The 16323-nt window shown below is 41.1% G+C and overlaps 1 protein-coding gene across 5 annotated transcripts in view; it reads right to left on the bottom strand.

Annotated features, from left to right (window-relative positions):
- The window catches only part of GKAP1 (G kinase anchoring protein 1), a 48102-nt gene that overhangs the window by 31090 nt on the left and 689 nt on the right, over window positions 1-16323 (bottom strand). For 4 of the 5 annotated variants that reach the window (XM_090038670.1, XM_090038674.1, XM_090038673.1 and 1 more), the window contains exon 2: window positions 1798-2062. In XM_090038670.1, the coding sequence (XP_089894796.1) occupies window positions 1798-2010 (213 nt within the window). In that variant the 5' untranslated portion in view covers window positions 2011-2062. Of the gene's footprint in view, window positions 1-1797; window positions 2063-13163; window positions 13186-16323 lie in introns of those variants that run through there. The other variant, XM_090038671.1, reaches the window with a different exon arrangement.

Below are 16323 nucleotides of genomic sequence, written 5' to 3'. Positions count from 1 at the left end.
GCAGCATGTGTAGACATGCACCTGGGAATTAATCAATGCCAATTAGTAGCACATGCAGACATGTGTTGTCCACCCCCCCCCCCCCACACTCCCTTGCAGTAACTGAGTAGCAGCAGCTAAAGAGCAGAGCCTACTCATTGTTCTGTTCCCTATGGATCTTTGCAGATTTTACTTTCTGTTGTAGTCAGTAAGTGGCACAACCTGCTCTTACTGTGTTCCTTGCATATAATGCACACACCAATCTCCAGCAGCTGTTTTTCAGGGGAAGCATGGGTTCTGTGAGAGAAAATATGGTATGTATGGTCTAACTCTCTCTCCCTGAAACTTCTTGATGAAGAGATGCCTCAAGAAAAAACCCAAAGAGCTGATAAGGAACTGCCATAACTGAAGCAGGAATTTTAGGCTTCCAAGTCTGGCACTTTTAGTTCTAGCCGCTGTATGTTACGGAAGGGTTTTGGCTCCTATCTGTCAGGCAAAGAAATGATCTATAGTCTAGACTCATTGCTCACCTGTTTTTTTCCTGGTAAAATAAAGAACGAAGACTGCATAGAGGGCTTGCTGCTTTACTTGAGGAAACTGTATCCTAATACCTATGGTTGAAAAATTCAACCTTTTTGAACCAGACAGGCCAGATCCTTCTTTAGTATCGGGTAGGATAGCTGTGACCTGCACCCTAACAACCTGGTTCTACAATACCTTCCTAAAAGTTACTGTAAAGACTTTCAGAAAGCCTTGACATGCTGTTCTCAAGACTTGTAAACAAGCTAAACATCTATCCTTCTCTTAGACATTTTAGACAACTGCTGCATTGGTTCGCAACCAATATTATGTCAGGACAAAAATAGTCCTTCATGAAAGCTGGCTTCTTTCTTCAGCTACCAGGACAGAGGCATAAAAGAAAACTATAACAGTGCAAAAAAAAATCTTCCAAAACTTCAAAAACTTATTTGATAACTACTTAAAAAAAATTACTTTGAAAAAGCTTAATTAAAACTATACCAATGCAGCTAGGGTATGGGCTCTAGATTAAATGAAGACCAGGGGAAGAGAAATTAAGGGACTGAGTTAGGGGATTTTTATACCCTTAAATCTAAAGCAAATGGTTCATGTTGCACCCTTCATTTAAAACTGCCTTAAGTTCTTTGACTCACAGACCAAGATATGTAACTTTTTGAACTGAAGGGGGAAATATTTTCTCCTGGAGAGGGATTCCCCTTTTCCCCCTCACATGTGAGTTGACTCTTACTATAATGGGCATTTCTTAAACCTAAAGACTATCAATATACAAGTCCTATAAAGGAGTTTTAACAAGTACACCTCCATACAAAAAAACAAACAAACAACCACCTGTCACATGCCCCACTGTCTTCTCCATAACCCAGTATGACATCAACATCTTTGAAGGCCTCTACCCTTTCTTGATGTAAAGAAAATTTCTGTTAAATCTACTACAGAGATATGAGTTCCAGCTTCCTAAAATAGGTCTCTCTCTCCTACATCTCCAGCTGAAAATGTGTAATCACAAATGAAAAAAGTGAAAAGCCTAATTGTCATTTTAATATGAGCCTAAGATTATTAATTGATTTTTCCACATAATTGAGGTTTTCCAAATAAAAAGGGAAAATGCTTTTGGGATTGAGAACACTGGCAAGTTTTGAGAAAAACCTCAAATACTATCTTCTAATAACTATACACTGAATGTATTTTACAAAAATATAAGTGCAACAAAAACATCCATAATATTCAGATAACAGGACAATCTTGTATATTACCAAAAAAAAACAGTAGCCTCTCTACCTCATTAGCTTCACTCTGTTGCTGTTCCTTCTTTTTTCTCCTCTTCTCTTTCTTCTTCTCGTTTGTAGCCAGTTTTGCCCCTGAAGCTTGAGACTTCCCAGCACCTCGACCACCTCTTCCCTTTCCAGACTCCGAATCAGAATCACTATCCACTTGCAACAGAGCAAAGCGGGAGGCAGTGGTGGGAACTGAACTGAGTACAGCTGAGGCCATTGCAATGTCAGGCGTTACTCTGGGGATGGCTATTATTCAAATGTTATGCTTTCTGGGAAAGTAGCAAAGAAATAGGAAGTGAATCATACTAGCCCACTACACAAGAATGTTTTGCAACAGTATATACAGAAAACATGAATGGTTCAGACCTATCAGTTATACAGACTGTATGTAGTTCTGGTCCAAAGGGCTCAAGATAAATTGACTTGTTTTGGTTCTGCATCCACTTTCTTTTATTTAAATTGCTGCACTATCACTATTTAATCGTAATATATAAACAAAAACAGTATTGTGTTCAATTTTTCTAGAAACATTTTCTGTTATGGTACCTGCCTGCCTCTTACAGCTCCTGATGTGCTGAAGGTTACTGTATAGAAGGACAGGCAGACTACACCATTCCAATAACTTCCTGTTTTATTTTGTTTTTTAATGAAAACTACATAGCCCAGCAGAGAGACAGGATTCTGAGGAGAAAGGACAAGTAGCTGGTTAACATATGCATGAAGGCAGGTACATCTCAAAACTTCAGTTACCAGTGAGTAGAGTCCATTTTTTTTTCAAATGGTCTCTGTCTGTTTATCAGAATTTTAGCAATCAGTGCTCTCCCACACAGAAAATTAGTTTTAATTTAATAAAGATTATTGAATTCCAACCCCAAATTCTGCATTTAATATTAAGGCTAACCATAGGGAATAAAGTTTGGCATATCTGCACTGAACTTTAAAAGTGAAAGGCCTACAAATTTAGTTAAAACAAGTTCATCTTTGGCATACTATTACAGACATTTTTAGGCTTGTAAAAGGAGTTCCATTTCTGACATTTGAACATTTACTAGACTGCAATCCCCACATGAAAAGAATGATCTTTTTAAACAGGGTTTGAAACTTAGTTGTGAAGGGTAATTAAAAAGCTTAGGTATTTCAATATACTTTCGATCTATTTGCAAGAGTGATTCTCAGCCAGGGTTTCCTGGCATTCTGGGATGTCATCAGATCCTTTGAAGGGTGCCTCTAGCTGGGAGGAGATGAGAGACATGTGAAGAGATAAGAACAGGCTTAGCCCTGCCTGGCTGATCCCACCTCCACTGCCTGGCTCCTCTGTAAGGAGGTAAGCACTGTGTATATAAAATTAGTTTTTGAAATTGGGTGCCACTGAATTTACAAAAGTTATGGAGGGGTTTCCTTGAGTACAAAAAGGTTGTTTTAGGTAAAAAAACATAGTGGAGTCAGTGCATGCGACAGAAAAGGACTGATATGAAAGTCTAATGTTAAAAACATAAGAGACACATGGCCAGTGACATGGGATGCACAGCTATTCTGAAATGATGCCATATGAAACCAAAATGACATACAGAGGTGTGGTTTAAGCAGAAATTGAATGATACATGGATCAGGTTTTATCATGCAAAACTAAATTTAATTGAAATCATGGCAGACCACAGCATTTAAGCAATGTTATGAAAATTTCTTCTTATTAAAATGTTACTGAAGAATATGAATTAATCTATGGATGAAACACTTCTAAGGATGATTTCCCAGGTTCTTTGTGCTTGATACTGGATATATATGGAAAGAGAAGTCCATAGGAAATCTAAGATTAGCTGGACAATGCAATAAGGGGTGCACTGATAAAGACTTTTTTGGCCATTACTGATAACCAGTTATTAACCAGCCATATCAGCCGATAGTGATCTGATAGCTGATAGGCAGCCTGGCAACTTGGAAACCAGCATCATGAGGCTGGTAAGTCTGTGGGGGGAAGGGGCATGGGGGAAGGAAAGGGCATGGGGGTGCAAATTGAGGGCCCTGTGGTGAAGGAGGAAGTTGGGGCTGAGGCTGGGGCAGGCCCTGCCCAGCTGCAGGCAGCTCATCTTGGGGGGGGGGGGAATGTGCACACCCCAGGGGGAGGCAAGGGGGGCATGTGCCCCCCAGATTTGTGCGCAGGACAAGGCAGGCTGCCTGCTGCAGGCTCAGGGCCAGGGGCTGTGCTAGCCTCTTCCCAGCAGACAGGGCTGGACTGGGGCCGTGCTCAGGGCAGGACAGGTAGCCGTGGTGCTGGGAGGGATGGCTACAGAGAATTTGGGGCTGGCTGTAATCCAGCCCACAGCCACCCTCCCCTCCCCTGCCCTCCAAAGCCACTGACGCCCACCCTGAAGGACAGTCCCAGCCCAGCACCCTCACCAGAAAGAGACTGGTACTGGCCCTGGCCCGATGCCCACGCTTGCCCCACACCCCAGGGGTGAGCAGAGTGGCAGGGACCCATCCCTCCCCTCCCACCCCCTGCCTGGGTGGCACCTGTTCCTGCCCCATTCCTGGTCACATATATGCTGCAGCTGTGCGCATACACACAGCATTTATCAGTGATATTATTGGCTATACCATCCAAATAAAGCAGATTGCTGATCACATTAATTTTCCTTTTATTGGTGCTGATCCACTATGGACCAATATATCTGTGCATCTCTAAATACACTTGTGATGAAAAGAATCCCAAATTGAAGACAATCATTGTGCAAAGCAATTTGGTTCTTCAAAAAGCTAAGTCAAGGGAGACATAGCAAATAAGCCTTCTTAAAAACCTCTCTAATGATTGTTCATTTCTTGTTATAATAAGGAATGCAACTTAAAGTTCTTTTGTCACATGGGAGTCAGCATTTTTCTCTCCTTCTATAACAAGCTAAACTTATAAAGTCAATTTTATTCTGAAGTGGATTTTGCACTGAACACTAAATCCACTTGATGTCAGTACTGTGGTTCTTAAAGGAGTAGCTGCTGTCAAAAACTCCATACCAGATGTCATACGTTTCCAGAGATTACACGTGAAACAAGGTTAAATAAGTTTAAAAAAAAAAAAAAGGATTCAGACACAATAATGTGTACTGTTTATAAATCAGATTTCTCTGAATATACTGTGACTGGGAATTTAGGAAACAATTAAAAATTCCTTAGAGTCCTGGGTAACTAGCAAACATTTCTTTGTGAAAGTGATAAGACACAGTTCTTTTCATATAATGAAATGTTATACAGAAAAAATAACCAGACATGACAGATGTAGCTACAATCAATGACAAAATAATTCTCTGGGAATCTAACCTCGCAGACACAAAGAAGCTAGTATACTAGAATATTGTGTGCTATGTTATTTGCAGAAGAGACAAGGGCTTGGTATGGTTTTGTATGGAATATTGATTCTGATGCAGTAGTTCTTGGAAAAATAGAATTCTATTACATCTGGCAGAGAAAAGAATGTCTCACCGTACAGCGTATGCTACTATTCATGTCAAGGAAAAGCCTGGGGGTTTCCAGTGTCCCAAACCCTAACAGATTGTGACAGATGCAGGAAGAAATAAAAAAAATAGTCCCAAAGACACATTGTGTTTACAATGTCATGGATGCACCACTAAATCTAGTCATCAAACCACCTGGTTTGTTATCAGCTATGATCATCGTGCAAGAAGCGAATGATTTGTTGCTTCTCTTTGATCACAGCAATGATACCTAAACTGGAGCGGAGGCTGGAGAGGAGTGCTATTTTCATTCAGCACAGGACACCTGAAGACAGTCTATTCTCTCAATCTGTACTGATAGAGCAAAAGTTCATAAAAAGTCCCAAGTTAACTGCTGAAATAAATGCTAAAATACTATTAACAAGTAATCCAGGTCATGTGCATGGGAAAAGGTACACAGAGATTAACAGCTGTGAATTAGCCATGTATGGCTAATGTCTGTTCCAAGTAGTTCATACTCCTTAAAATTTATGGTCAAAAGTGTTTTGCATAACTTTTTACAGACTTTTTTTGCAATGTCAGGATAGTTTACAGCATGCTGTGGTTGTCAATACAATTAAATGCATAACTAAGTATACAAATTAAGTACAAATCTGGAAAAAGCCATTTTTTATTCATATCATATACAACAAAAACATAATGCCACAAACTTAAATTGTGTCATAATTCTTCCCAAAATATACATGCTGATTAAATGACTAGTATGTATATGCATATATGCATTATATAGAAGAAAAAGGACAAAAGTAGCCGTAATCCAAGATGAAATTCTATACACATAGGATGATGTTTCGTATAATATGCATTTAATGTTTTTGATAGTGATAAAAGCTGTAGTAATTAGTAAAATTCTTGGTTATTTAATGAGTGATATCTGTGTATAAATAATTTTAAAGTGATAGACCCTGTTCTAGAAATTCAAATGTATTCAAGAAAAAATATAACTTAATGATGACAATGAAGCTATACTACATAATTTCAAAATTAATTTAAAACTTTAATCAAGGAGGACATATGAAGAAAAAGTTCTTTCCTGTATTGACTCCACTCAGTACTCTTTAAGATACATAATTTGACTGGTCTTTATGGAAGTGACAATCTTAAGGTCTAATGGTACATTGTCTGAAGTCACTGTCTAAACCCCACCCCAACTTCCTTCCTATTGTAAGGGCAAAGATCACTTTATTCTCATGGAGTATTGTAAAAAGATAAACCTTAAACACAGTGAAATTTACTCTCAGACAAGGTTAACGAGAGAAACTGATAGGGCAGAACTGCTGAGGTTCAGGGGAAATGGAAAAAAATAAAGAGAGAAGCAGCAAGGTGCTTTATCAGTCCCAAATTTAGATCACAAGAAGTTGCTGGGTTTTCCTAAAGTGAGGCTTACACTCCCTTTAGTAACTTCCAAGTGGCCAAGAGTAATGGCTTCAAGGTATATAATTACAGACATAATTTTAGGGAACTGAAATGCAGTAAGTATCTTTGGATGGAATGTTAGATTGGTATGTGACAGTTTGTTGTGAATAAAAAGACTATCCTCTCTCACAACAGAACTCTTTTTTCCACAAGAGAAGTCCTAAAAACATTTTTATTCACAACAGAAGTCTTAAAAAAAAGACAAAAAGTTATGCAAATGTCAAAAGGCTGAGAGAACAGAGAATTCTCTATATAGTAATTATACTGAGTAACAAAAGTTCTAGAACAATCAAAGTCCCACATACTGTGCTACAAAGAAGAGAGACTTTGGAATGAAGTTTTCAGACGGTCCATATCTCAATCTGATCTCCTGACCTATTTTGCCAAGTTCCTTACATAAACATCATAAGTATAACTGATCTGTTGTCCACCCAACTGCACATTGAATACTGTTTTTGAGTTATCCTGCAAGTGAATGTACATGCTATATTATTATTAAAAGGAAACTGGGAAAAATACAAAGGAAACAAGATCTGTTTCCAAATAGAGGAGAAAGCCAGTTCACTGCCTCTGGCATTCATTCTTTAAAGAACTTTTTTTTTTTTTTTTTTTTAATGTGACTAAGACTAGTGGACACACTTTCTCCCTGCACACTCTCCCTTCTAGAAAATCCTGACTGCCACTGTTGTTTTAGTCTAACTTACGATGCTTGTGAAGCTCTTAGCTGATCTATTAATACACTGGAGATACCTGAGATGGACACTGTTTAAGAGGCTGATGGTGCAAAAAACATTACCATCTAATTTTGTTCTTCTGATATCTGAAGAAGCAAAGAACTTTCTCTGAACGTAACTGGTATGTGGCTTTGAAGCATGTGACAAACTTGTGCCTTGAGAAAAAGAAAGGAAAGGAGAAGACTTGTTAGTCTTTCCTTTAAAGGTACTCACTTTTTTGATTGGGCCTTTTCTGTAGAGAGCAATACTTTCTGCAATATTCAGACAAGACAGCCTTGTCATCTACACTGCTGAGCCAATTTGCATTATAGGCCTTAACTGGGTATAAAAGACTAAAGTGGAATAAGTTACAAAGTCCAGATGACTAAAGTAGTCAAGTTCTCTGTCAGAACAAGCCTCCATATACTTTAGGTTCCTGTATTCTGCTGGAAAGCCTTTCCTTTTAGCAAAGCCAAACTACACAGTAAGTGTAATGAGGACGTAGGTAACATAGAACTTGTTCACTTGATTAAGAGGTCTAATTCTTGAAGCAGTTGCAAGTCCTTTGCAAAGTCTGGGGGAAGTGGTTGAGATTAAGTAAATCAGCCATCTGTATGTAGGTAGAAATGTATGCCACCTTCAGTTGGCTATCATCAGTATTTTGGGAACACCTGAGATGCAGCTGACATGGGGAAGGGAAGAATCTTGTAACCAATAACAACAGAACTGATAAAATAATCCTACACATTTGTGTAGCAAGCAATTCTGCTTATGTGAAAATGAGCCCCTGTGGGGTCAAAAGTTCCAAACCAGTGCTGAAAGGAGTAGGAAGGCATAACCAAAACTTGAACTTTTTGAAAAAAGGAATTTAACTTTCTAAGATCCAAAAATGCAATGTAGTCCTATGTCTCTTTTGAGGATCAGAAAACATCTCTAACAGAAGTCTTTTCCCCCAGTATCTTTGTTCCTGGTTCCAAGAGACACCTTTAACAGTTCCCCAAAATGGAACTGACTACCCAGTCATAGTTTCATAGTTTCTAGGGTCGGAAGGGACCTGAGTAGATCATCTAGTCCGACCCCCTGCCATGGCAGGAAGGAGTACTGGGGGTCAAATGACCCCAGCAAGGTGCTCATCTGCCCACACTGCAACTGGGCAGCAGAAAGGAACAACAGCAGAAAAAAAAGCAGTTGTGGCAGCCAGGTTCTAGTGCCAGCCCTATCTTCAACCTAAGCTGGGTCATTCTGGCCCATCACCAGAAAACAGCACTGACCACTGCTCTAATAAAACATTTTATTTTATCACTGACAAAAGGAAAGGACTGACTATGCATGGCACAAATGAGCCTTTTTACATTATCACTTTTCATAGCAGACCCGTACTTTAACCATTAACTTATTAATGTTTGACCAGCTGACTAATGGAGCTGAAACAGAGAACACTTTAAACGATCTTACCTAGAGAAATTTAAAAAAAAGTTAGGATCCAGGCTGCCTGTTGACACACTCCACCCCCACAGACTGAACCAACTGCTTTCTGCTGACTCACAAGAAGCACTGAAAAGCAGCAGCTGCGATAGCATTACAGCCCATTCATGTGCCAGAGTAAAGACAAAGAACACTTTCAAAAAGGAATAAGCCAGAAGAACAACAATATCCAGAAACACCTGTCTACATCTTCAGCCAGTCCTGGTCTAACACAAGCAGCTAAGTTCTGGCAATGATTTTCAAACAAACCTCAGGATATTAACTTACAGGGGGTATTACCTCTCTGAAGTGCAATCGCAAGTGTCATAGTGTGTAGTTAGTAGAGTCAGAAGGGACCTGAGCAGGTCATCGAGTCTGATCCCCTCCCAAGGCAGGAATGACCCCGGACAGATGTTCATCTAGCCTCCTCTTAAAGACCCCCAGGGTAGGAGCCAGCACCACTTCTTTTGTTAGATCCTAGCCGCCCTGACTGTGAAGTAACGCCTCCTGATATCTAGCCTAAATCTACCCTCTGCCAGCTTGTGACCGTTATTCCTAGCCACTCCTGGTAGTGCATGGGGGAACAGGGACTCCCCCAGTGCCTGCTGGTCCCCTCTGACTAGTCTGTAAACAGCCACTAGATCTCTCCTCAGCCTTCTCTTGTGGAGGCTGAACAGGTTCAGGTCCCATAGCCTCTCCCTGTAGGGCCTGCCCTGCTGCCCCCGATCATGCGAGTGGCCCTCCTCTGGACCCTCTCCATGTTGTCCACATCCCTCCTGAAGTGCGGCGCCCAGAACTGGATGTAGTACTCCAGCTGAGGCCTGACCAGTGATCCTCCCCCACTATGCAGCACCTCCTTGGACCTGCTTGAGATGCATCTGTGGATGCATGACAAGGTGCGGTTGGCCTTCCTGACTGCATCCCCACACTGCTGGCCCATGTTCATCTTGGCATCAATAACAACTCCAAGATCCTCGGCACTGATGAGACGGGAGTTCCCCAGCCTGTAGGCATGGTGCTGGTTCTTCTTCCCCAGGTGCATCACCTTGCATTTGTCTGTGCTGAATCCCATCCTATTCTCATCTGCCCACCCTTGTAACCTGTCTAGGTCCAATTGTAGCCTATTGCTCCCTTCTAGTGTGCCCACATCCCCCCACACCTTAGTGTCATCAGCAAATTTGAACAGGGTGCTTTTCTCCCCCTTGTCCAAGTCACTGATGAAGATGTTGAACAGTGCGGGCCCTAGGACCGAGCCCTGCGGAACCCCACTGCCCACGTCCTTCCAGGTTGAGAAGGACCCATCCACCACCACCCTCTGGGTGCAGCCCTCCAGCTAGTTGGCGACCCATTTGACTGTGTCGGTGTCAACACCACAGCCCCCCAGTTTCTTGATGAGAACGGGGTGAGAGACAGTGTCAAAAGCCTTCCAGCAGTGCAGGAAGGCTATGTCCACTGCTACCCCTGCATCTAATGGTTTGGTGATCTGATCGTAAAAGGCTACCAGGTTGGTCTGACAGGACCTGCCACTGATGAACCCGTGTTGGTTGCCCCTAAGCATGCAGTCCCCAGCTGGCCTCTTGTGGATCCCATTGGATGATCTCTGGAATGCATCAGTAAAGCAACTCCTTTCCTGACTACATGAAATATGAACAAAGTCTACAAAAATGGATAAAAAGATGCACAAACTATTTTAAAGATGGTCTTATGGTTTTTGAGCATGGCATTACTTATTTCTTTTCTCACTGCAGGAAAAAAGGGACTATTGTTAGTCTTTACTTTATATAGGCTTTTTCTACAGAGTAGTACTTTCTCCAAAACTTTGGAAGAGGATACCCCCAGTTCAACTGAAAAGAAAATACAGCTGTAATGAAACATGAAATATTTTTCCAGTTCAAAAGATGTGACCCTTACCATACTGCTGATTCACAGATGACATCACTTTTAAGAACAGGGCTGTACAGCTTCTAAGTTGCCAGGGCCACGACTAATGTGATCCACACGGTCCTGGGCAGCTGCACCACCTTCACCATGCACACGGATGGCTGCTGCACTGTGTGTATGGGTGGCACTTCCCTCCTCATCCCTCCCACGCCCCAGCTCTTTTGCTGCACTGTGCCACCAGTGCTGTGGATGGCACTGGCTGCTCCCAAGAGTAGGAGCAAGAAGCAAAAGCTGAAGAGCCTAGAGATGCCGGATGTAGCAGCACTCAGATCAACAAGGGGGTAGAAGCATGTGGCCTCCAAGGGGTTAATGCACGGCCCCAAAACAACATGCCGGCTGCCACTTGAAGAGCACTATCTTACAATATTTCAGATCTCTGATTTGTAGGATCTCTAGTGCAACACCAGCTGAACTGCTCAAGAATTTTCATCTGTTTTATACAGCTTTTAACCTCCAGCCAGAATTATACAGTTTTATTCTATAACACTATGCCAGCAGGATGCATAGAGCATCCTGGAAGGCATCAGTTGTTAAGGGATTTGTGGCAGCTGGCCAAAAGCACAGTTGCATCTATATCCATTTTCTGTCAGCTGCTGGGTGGCGACTGAGCCTTCCTTCACTTGTATGACTGGCATTAATCTGCTAGAAGAGTTTTCTGCCACCACAGAAGTTCTGCCAGTAGAAGTAGCAGCTCTGTACAGTTTAAACCAGGCTGTACTTGTTTTTTTGAACTGGAAGATGCCTCAAGTGTTTTTTTGGTTTTTTTTTTTTAAATAGAACCCTAATGTAGAGTTTGCTTTTCACATAACCCACTACAGTCTCTGGACAACTACCAATAACACAAGCTATTTAAGTTCCACTTCCAAGTTTGGATGTGAACTGGTAAATCTATGATATTTTACATAATTGTACTTCATGTTTACCTCCTACATTTAAAAAAACAACAACTTATGGCTAAGACAGGATTGCAAGACCCATATTCATTTTATAATAATGTATTAAAATATTAATAAATTTCACTGAGTTACAAAGAAATAAGTGTAGGGTCCTAATTACGATCAAATATGAATGCATGTCTTCATAAATAACTGTACTACACATTAAGTAATTACAACCCCTAGCAAAGGCATTCCCTCAAATAACAGGGGATCCCTGACTTTGCTATAGATACTTAATCATACTTGGGCCTTAAACTTCTGAAGTACCTCCACTGGTTTATTAAGGCTATTCTAAACCAAGATATATATTACTACAAAGAAAAGATTTTCTTTTACAGGTCTCAGAAGTATACCAGGTGCTTTCCAAAAACATATGATAAAGTCATTGCCCTGAAGAGTTTAATTTTAGACACGATGCAACGAGGGATAGAGTAGCAAAAAAGAGGTAATATGCACACACAGAATCACCATCAACTTAAAATGCTTTGTATATTTTCTTGTATTAACCAGCTTCTAGCAGGTAATACAACAAAGCATAATAGTTAAAAAGTCAGCTTCATATGCCATGAAAACAACCTGGCATTAGTAGTACACTTCCATACTTTTAAAAAGTAACAACAATAGCCAACAGGAAAGTCCTATATTTGCAATCTGTTTCAAGGAGTTATTATTGGTAGGCCCAAAATAAGACCCCTTTATCCATTTGTAAGGGTAGGCAGAATTGTAAGCACGCTTTCCATTAAAAGTAACTCATTACTGGATACTTTCTGAACAATTAAAAGTTCAAAGTAGTAAAGTAGTATTTGCTTCTTTATTGCTCTTGTTTATATGATGTTTGTGGCATAATCCCTGGCCCCTGTATGCACATGTGAGAGGGTGTTTCAACAAGAGTAGGATTTTGTGGTTTAAAATGGCTAGCAAAAGAACAGTTGTTCCTAAATTTGAGAAATTATATTGCATCACAATCATATTTATTTGTTCAAGAAGCAAAAACTAATCACTTTTCTACTCTGGAGTAGAAATGAATACATCTCGTCTTAAATACCATTTTGTAAGCAAAATCTGTAGCACATAGTACAAGAAACCTAACTAATATTATTTCAAAGCAGATGAACAGAAAATTTTAGTCAACTGTCAGGTAAATAAAATAATCATAATTTTTATTATAAATGTGTAATATTTAATGCCAGAAGTCAGCCTTATGTATTCCGTTTGAAAAAGTTAAGTTGCATTTCTGTTTGCACTACAAAATAAATGTACAAATAGAAATAAAGCAACTGCCATTTAAAAACCGTATATTTAGAATTTCAACCAAGGTGAAGCTGGTGCTTTTCAGTGTTTTACCTGAGAGGGACTAATGAGGCCTGTTTGATCATGAAATGCTGATCACTTTACCTCTGAAATTCAGGTGCCTTTAAGTTTGGATATGGGCAGCCAAAGTGTACATGGGGAGGAGAGGACTGGGGAGGAGGAGGGGGGGTTGTCTGTACCACTCCAAGCAAACGTCCCTTTGATTTAAAAAAAAAAAAAAATCAGAATTAAAAACTACTAGTGACAGCTTCCATTTCTAAGCTCCTGAAACATTCTTCAATACAATACAATGACAAAGCAGTTCCTGCATGCAGTGTAGTGGTTTTTAAGATATGTGATGGGCTGCCAACCCAAGTTTTGGGTTTGTTATTTTAACTGACAATATGTAAACTTTACTGATAACCAAACTTTTTGACTGACATATTTTTTTACTGTAGTTTAAGAGTGCTGTTGTAGCCATGATAGTCCAAAAATTATGAGAGGCCAAAGGATTTCTTAGGGTGATATTTTTTCTTGGACCAACTATGTAGCTAGGATGAAGTTATATAAACTTCCAAACCCACGACATTAGGAAGAATGCCTTACATTCAAAAGCTTGTTTGACTATCTCAGCTACATAGCTGGTCTAAGAAAAGATCTCACTAGAAGAAATCCTTGCCTCTCACATATGTTTGTACTGACATATGTTTTAGGTAATATAAATATAATCCTTCTGTCAGGGCCTGGACATCAATAAGAGCTGGGCTCAAATTTAGGGGTTTAACACAAACTTTCTAAACCTGGCTTGAGCCCTCACCCAGAATAAAGTCCTGCTTGACTGCAATAATGATTTTACCAAAATAATGCCCCCAATCCAGGGGCCCCTATTTACTGCTACATCTTGATACACCCCCAACTGCACCCTGCTGTCCCTACCCCAACCTGACCCCTGCCAGCCCCACTTCTGTCCTGCCTGGACTCCACCTGCCATCTCTCTCCCACCTTGCAGCTCCATCCCAGCTGCACTGCCATGTGATCTTACCTACCTTCTAAGTGAGCAGCCATTGCAGGCAGGCAAAGGCTAGGATGCAGCAGCAAGACATGGCAGGGGCCAGCCACAGGGGCTCCTGTGGACTGTAAATTCCTGACAGACAGTTCTCTGCAGAGTACCAAGCTGCACTTGAGCTCAGACAAAAGTTGTTGCTGCTGTGCTGTCTAGTAACACTTACATCCAGCCTCTATCAAGCCCATGGTTTCTTTTTCTTCTCTCTCTTTTTTAAAACAGACTCTAAGGATAAGCCTTTTTAGACTTGTTTTCTTACAAGCTGACAACCCTGACCTAGGAGAGTGTGACAGAATCAAGGTTAATTACCTCTGAACTAACCTACAAATCAGTCACTGACCTTTTATAATGGCAAGCCTAATGCACATTTCATTATCTGTGTTTTTACAAGCTATTTCCAAAGTCCTTTAGATTACAAAGACCAGCTTTCCTACAATAACATTCTTGTTCTTCCTTTAAATTGCATTTTTTTCTACTGTTTGATCAAAGGCTTACAAAATATTAGGCCACAACTCTGCAATATTGCTCCAAAAATAGGTGGTCTCTTGCATTCATAGAATCACAGAGAAGTAGGGCTGGAAGGGACCTCCAGAGGTCATCTAGTCCAGTAGTCTTCAACCTTTTTAAGTAGATCACCTTTGGCATTTAAAAGCAACCCAAGATCTACCACGCGCCAGCCACCCCCAGCAGGTAAATCTGTGGGGAGGGGCAGATTGAAGCAGAGGGAGATGACATTATTTGGGGCCACACCTCGCCAGCAGGCCAGTCCCACCCAGCTGGGGCCCCACTCAAGTTACTCCTGCCTCTGTGGCACTGTCCCTCACTGCAGGAACCTTGATCTAGCCCCTGCCCCTTCCCTACCCCATGGACTGACCTGCTGGGCTGGGGCGACTACATGCATGCATGCGGGTACTCAGTCCCCCAACCCCAGCCTCAGATCAACTCCCAAGATCTACTGCAAGAGGCTCCAAGATCTACTGTTAGATTGAAATCCACTGATTGGTCACTGCAGATCTAGTCCAAACCCCTGCCTAAGCCAGGATCATCCCTATTCACACAGGGACATACAAAAGCCATTAGAGAAAAGCTCAGAGACCCACTTGAACAGAGTTGCAGGACTATAGCTTTGTGCAGAGCAGTTGATCCTATTTAAGAACAGCATCTTTGACTGGTTTAAAGAAGGGGAACAAATCCAGAAGAGACTCTACAAGCAACCAGCTGGGTAGCAAGAGAGGTATATGTTGCAACTGGGCTAGGGCTGGGTTTATACAAGAATGGGGTAGAGATTTTCTAAATTCAAGATTATTTGACAAGACTACAGTAATACTTTAAAACAGATAAACAAGTCTTCTCTTAACTAGGCTTTTTTCTGAGATTCCTCAGATTGGGTTGATGATTAAGTTTGAGGGTAAGCCAGGTTAGTCTTTAAAATTATTAATAGTTACACAATCACATTTGGGAGAGATCCCACTCTGGCTAGTATATACCCCATATACACACCTCCAGACACCACCTAGTGCTCTGAACTACAACCACTGTCATTACACACACGCACACAAGTCAGCACCTCATGCTATAAAATATATATATGTACACAAATGTGTACTTGGTAGTTGTGTTGGTCTGAGACAAGAAGACATATAAAAAACTAGAACTCTTGGTTCCAAAATGATACCTGTGTATACACACACCACCTAATGCTCTGAAGTACAACCACTGCCATAGCACAGACAGACGCACGCACGCACAAATCCCACTCCTCCCACCAGTCACCACCCAATGCTCTGAAGCGCAGCCACTGTCATTATACCTACACAGGCATACATACATACTTTTCTGTATTAACACATTTTATGTTCGAGGTCAAATCAGTCAAATCACTTCTAAATCACATTGACTGAGCAGAACTTGATCTTTCCAGAAACCACACTGATTGAGCAGGCAGAACTCAATCCTACACACCATGGATTGGCACTGCAACCAGCCAGCATCCTCCTCCCAGGCTCTCACCCTAGGATTTCAGATACTCCCAAATCCATTGACAACTGTCCTACCGGCAAGTCCAAGCCTGGAGACCTTGGGATTCAGACGCCCCTACTTGATCTTAGCCCACAAGAGGTCAAGCTTGATCTGGGCCCTACATATACATACATAGATATACTGTCCCCATCGCCCCCCCACTACTCAATTTTCTGGCGTGCA

This window comes from Crocodylus siamensis, chromosome 3 (genome assembly GCF_052110815.1).
Source record: "Crocodylus siamensis isolate JL-2025a chromosome 3, ASM5211081v1, whole genome shotgun sequence".
NCBI classification, from domain to species: Eukaryota; Metazoa; Chordata; order Crocodylia; family Crocodylidae; genus Crocodylus; species Crocodylus siamensis.
The sequence above is the reverse complement of the archived record's forward strand: the minus strand, read 5'-3'. Positions and strand labels throughout refer to the sequence as shown.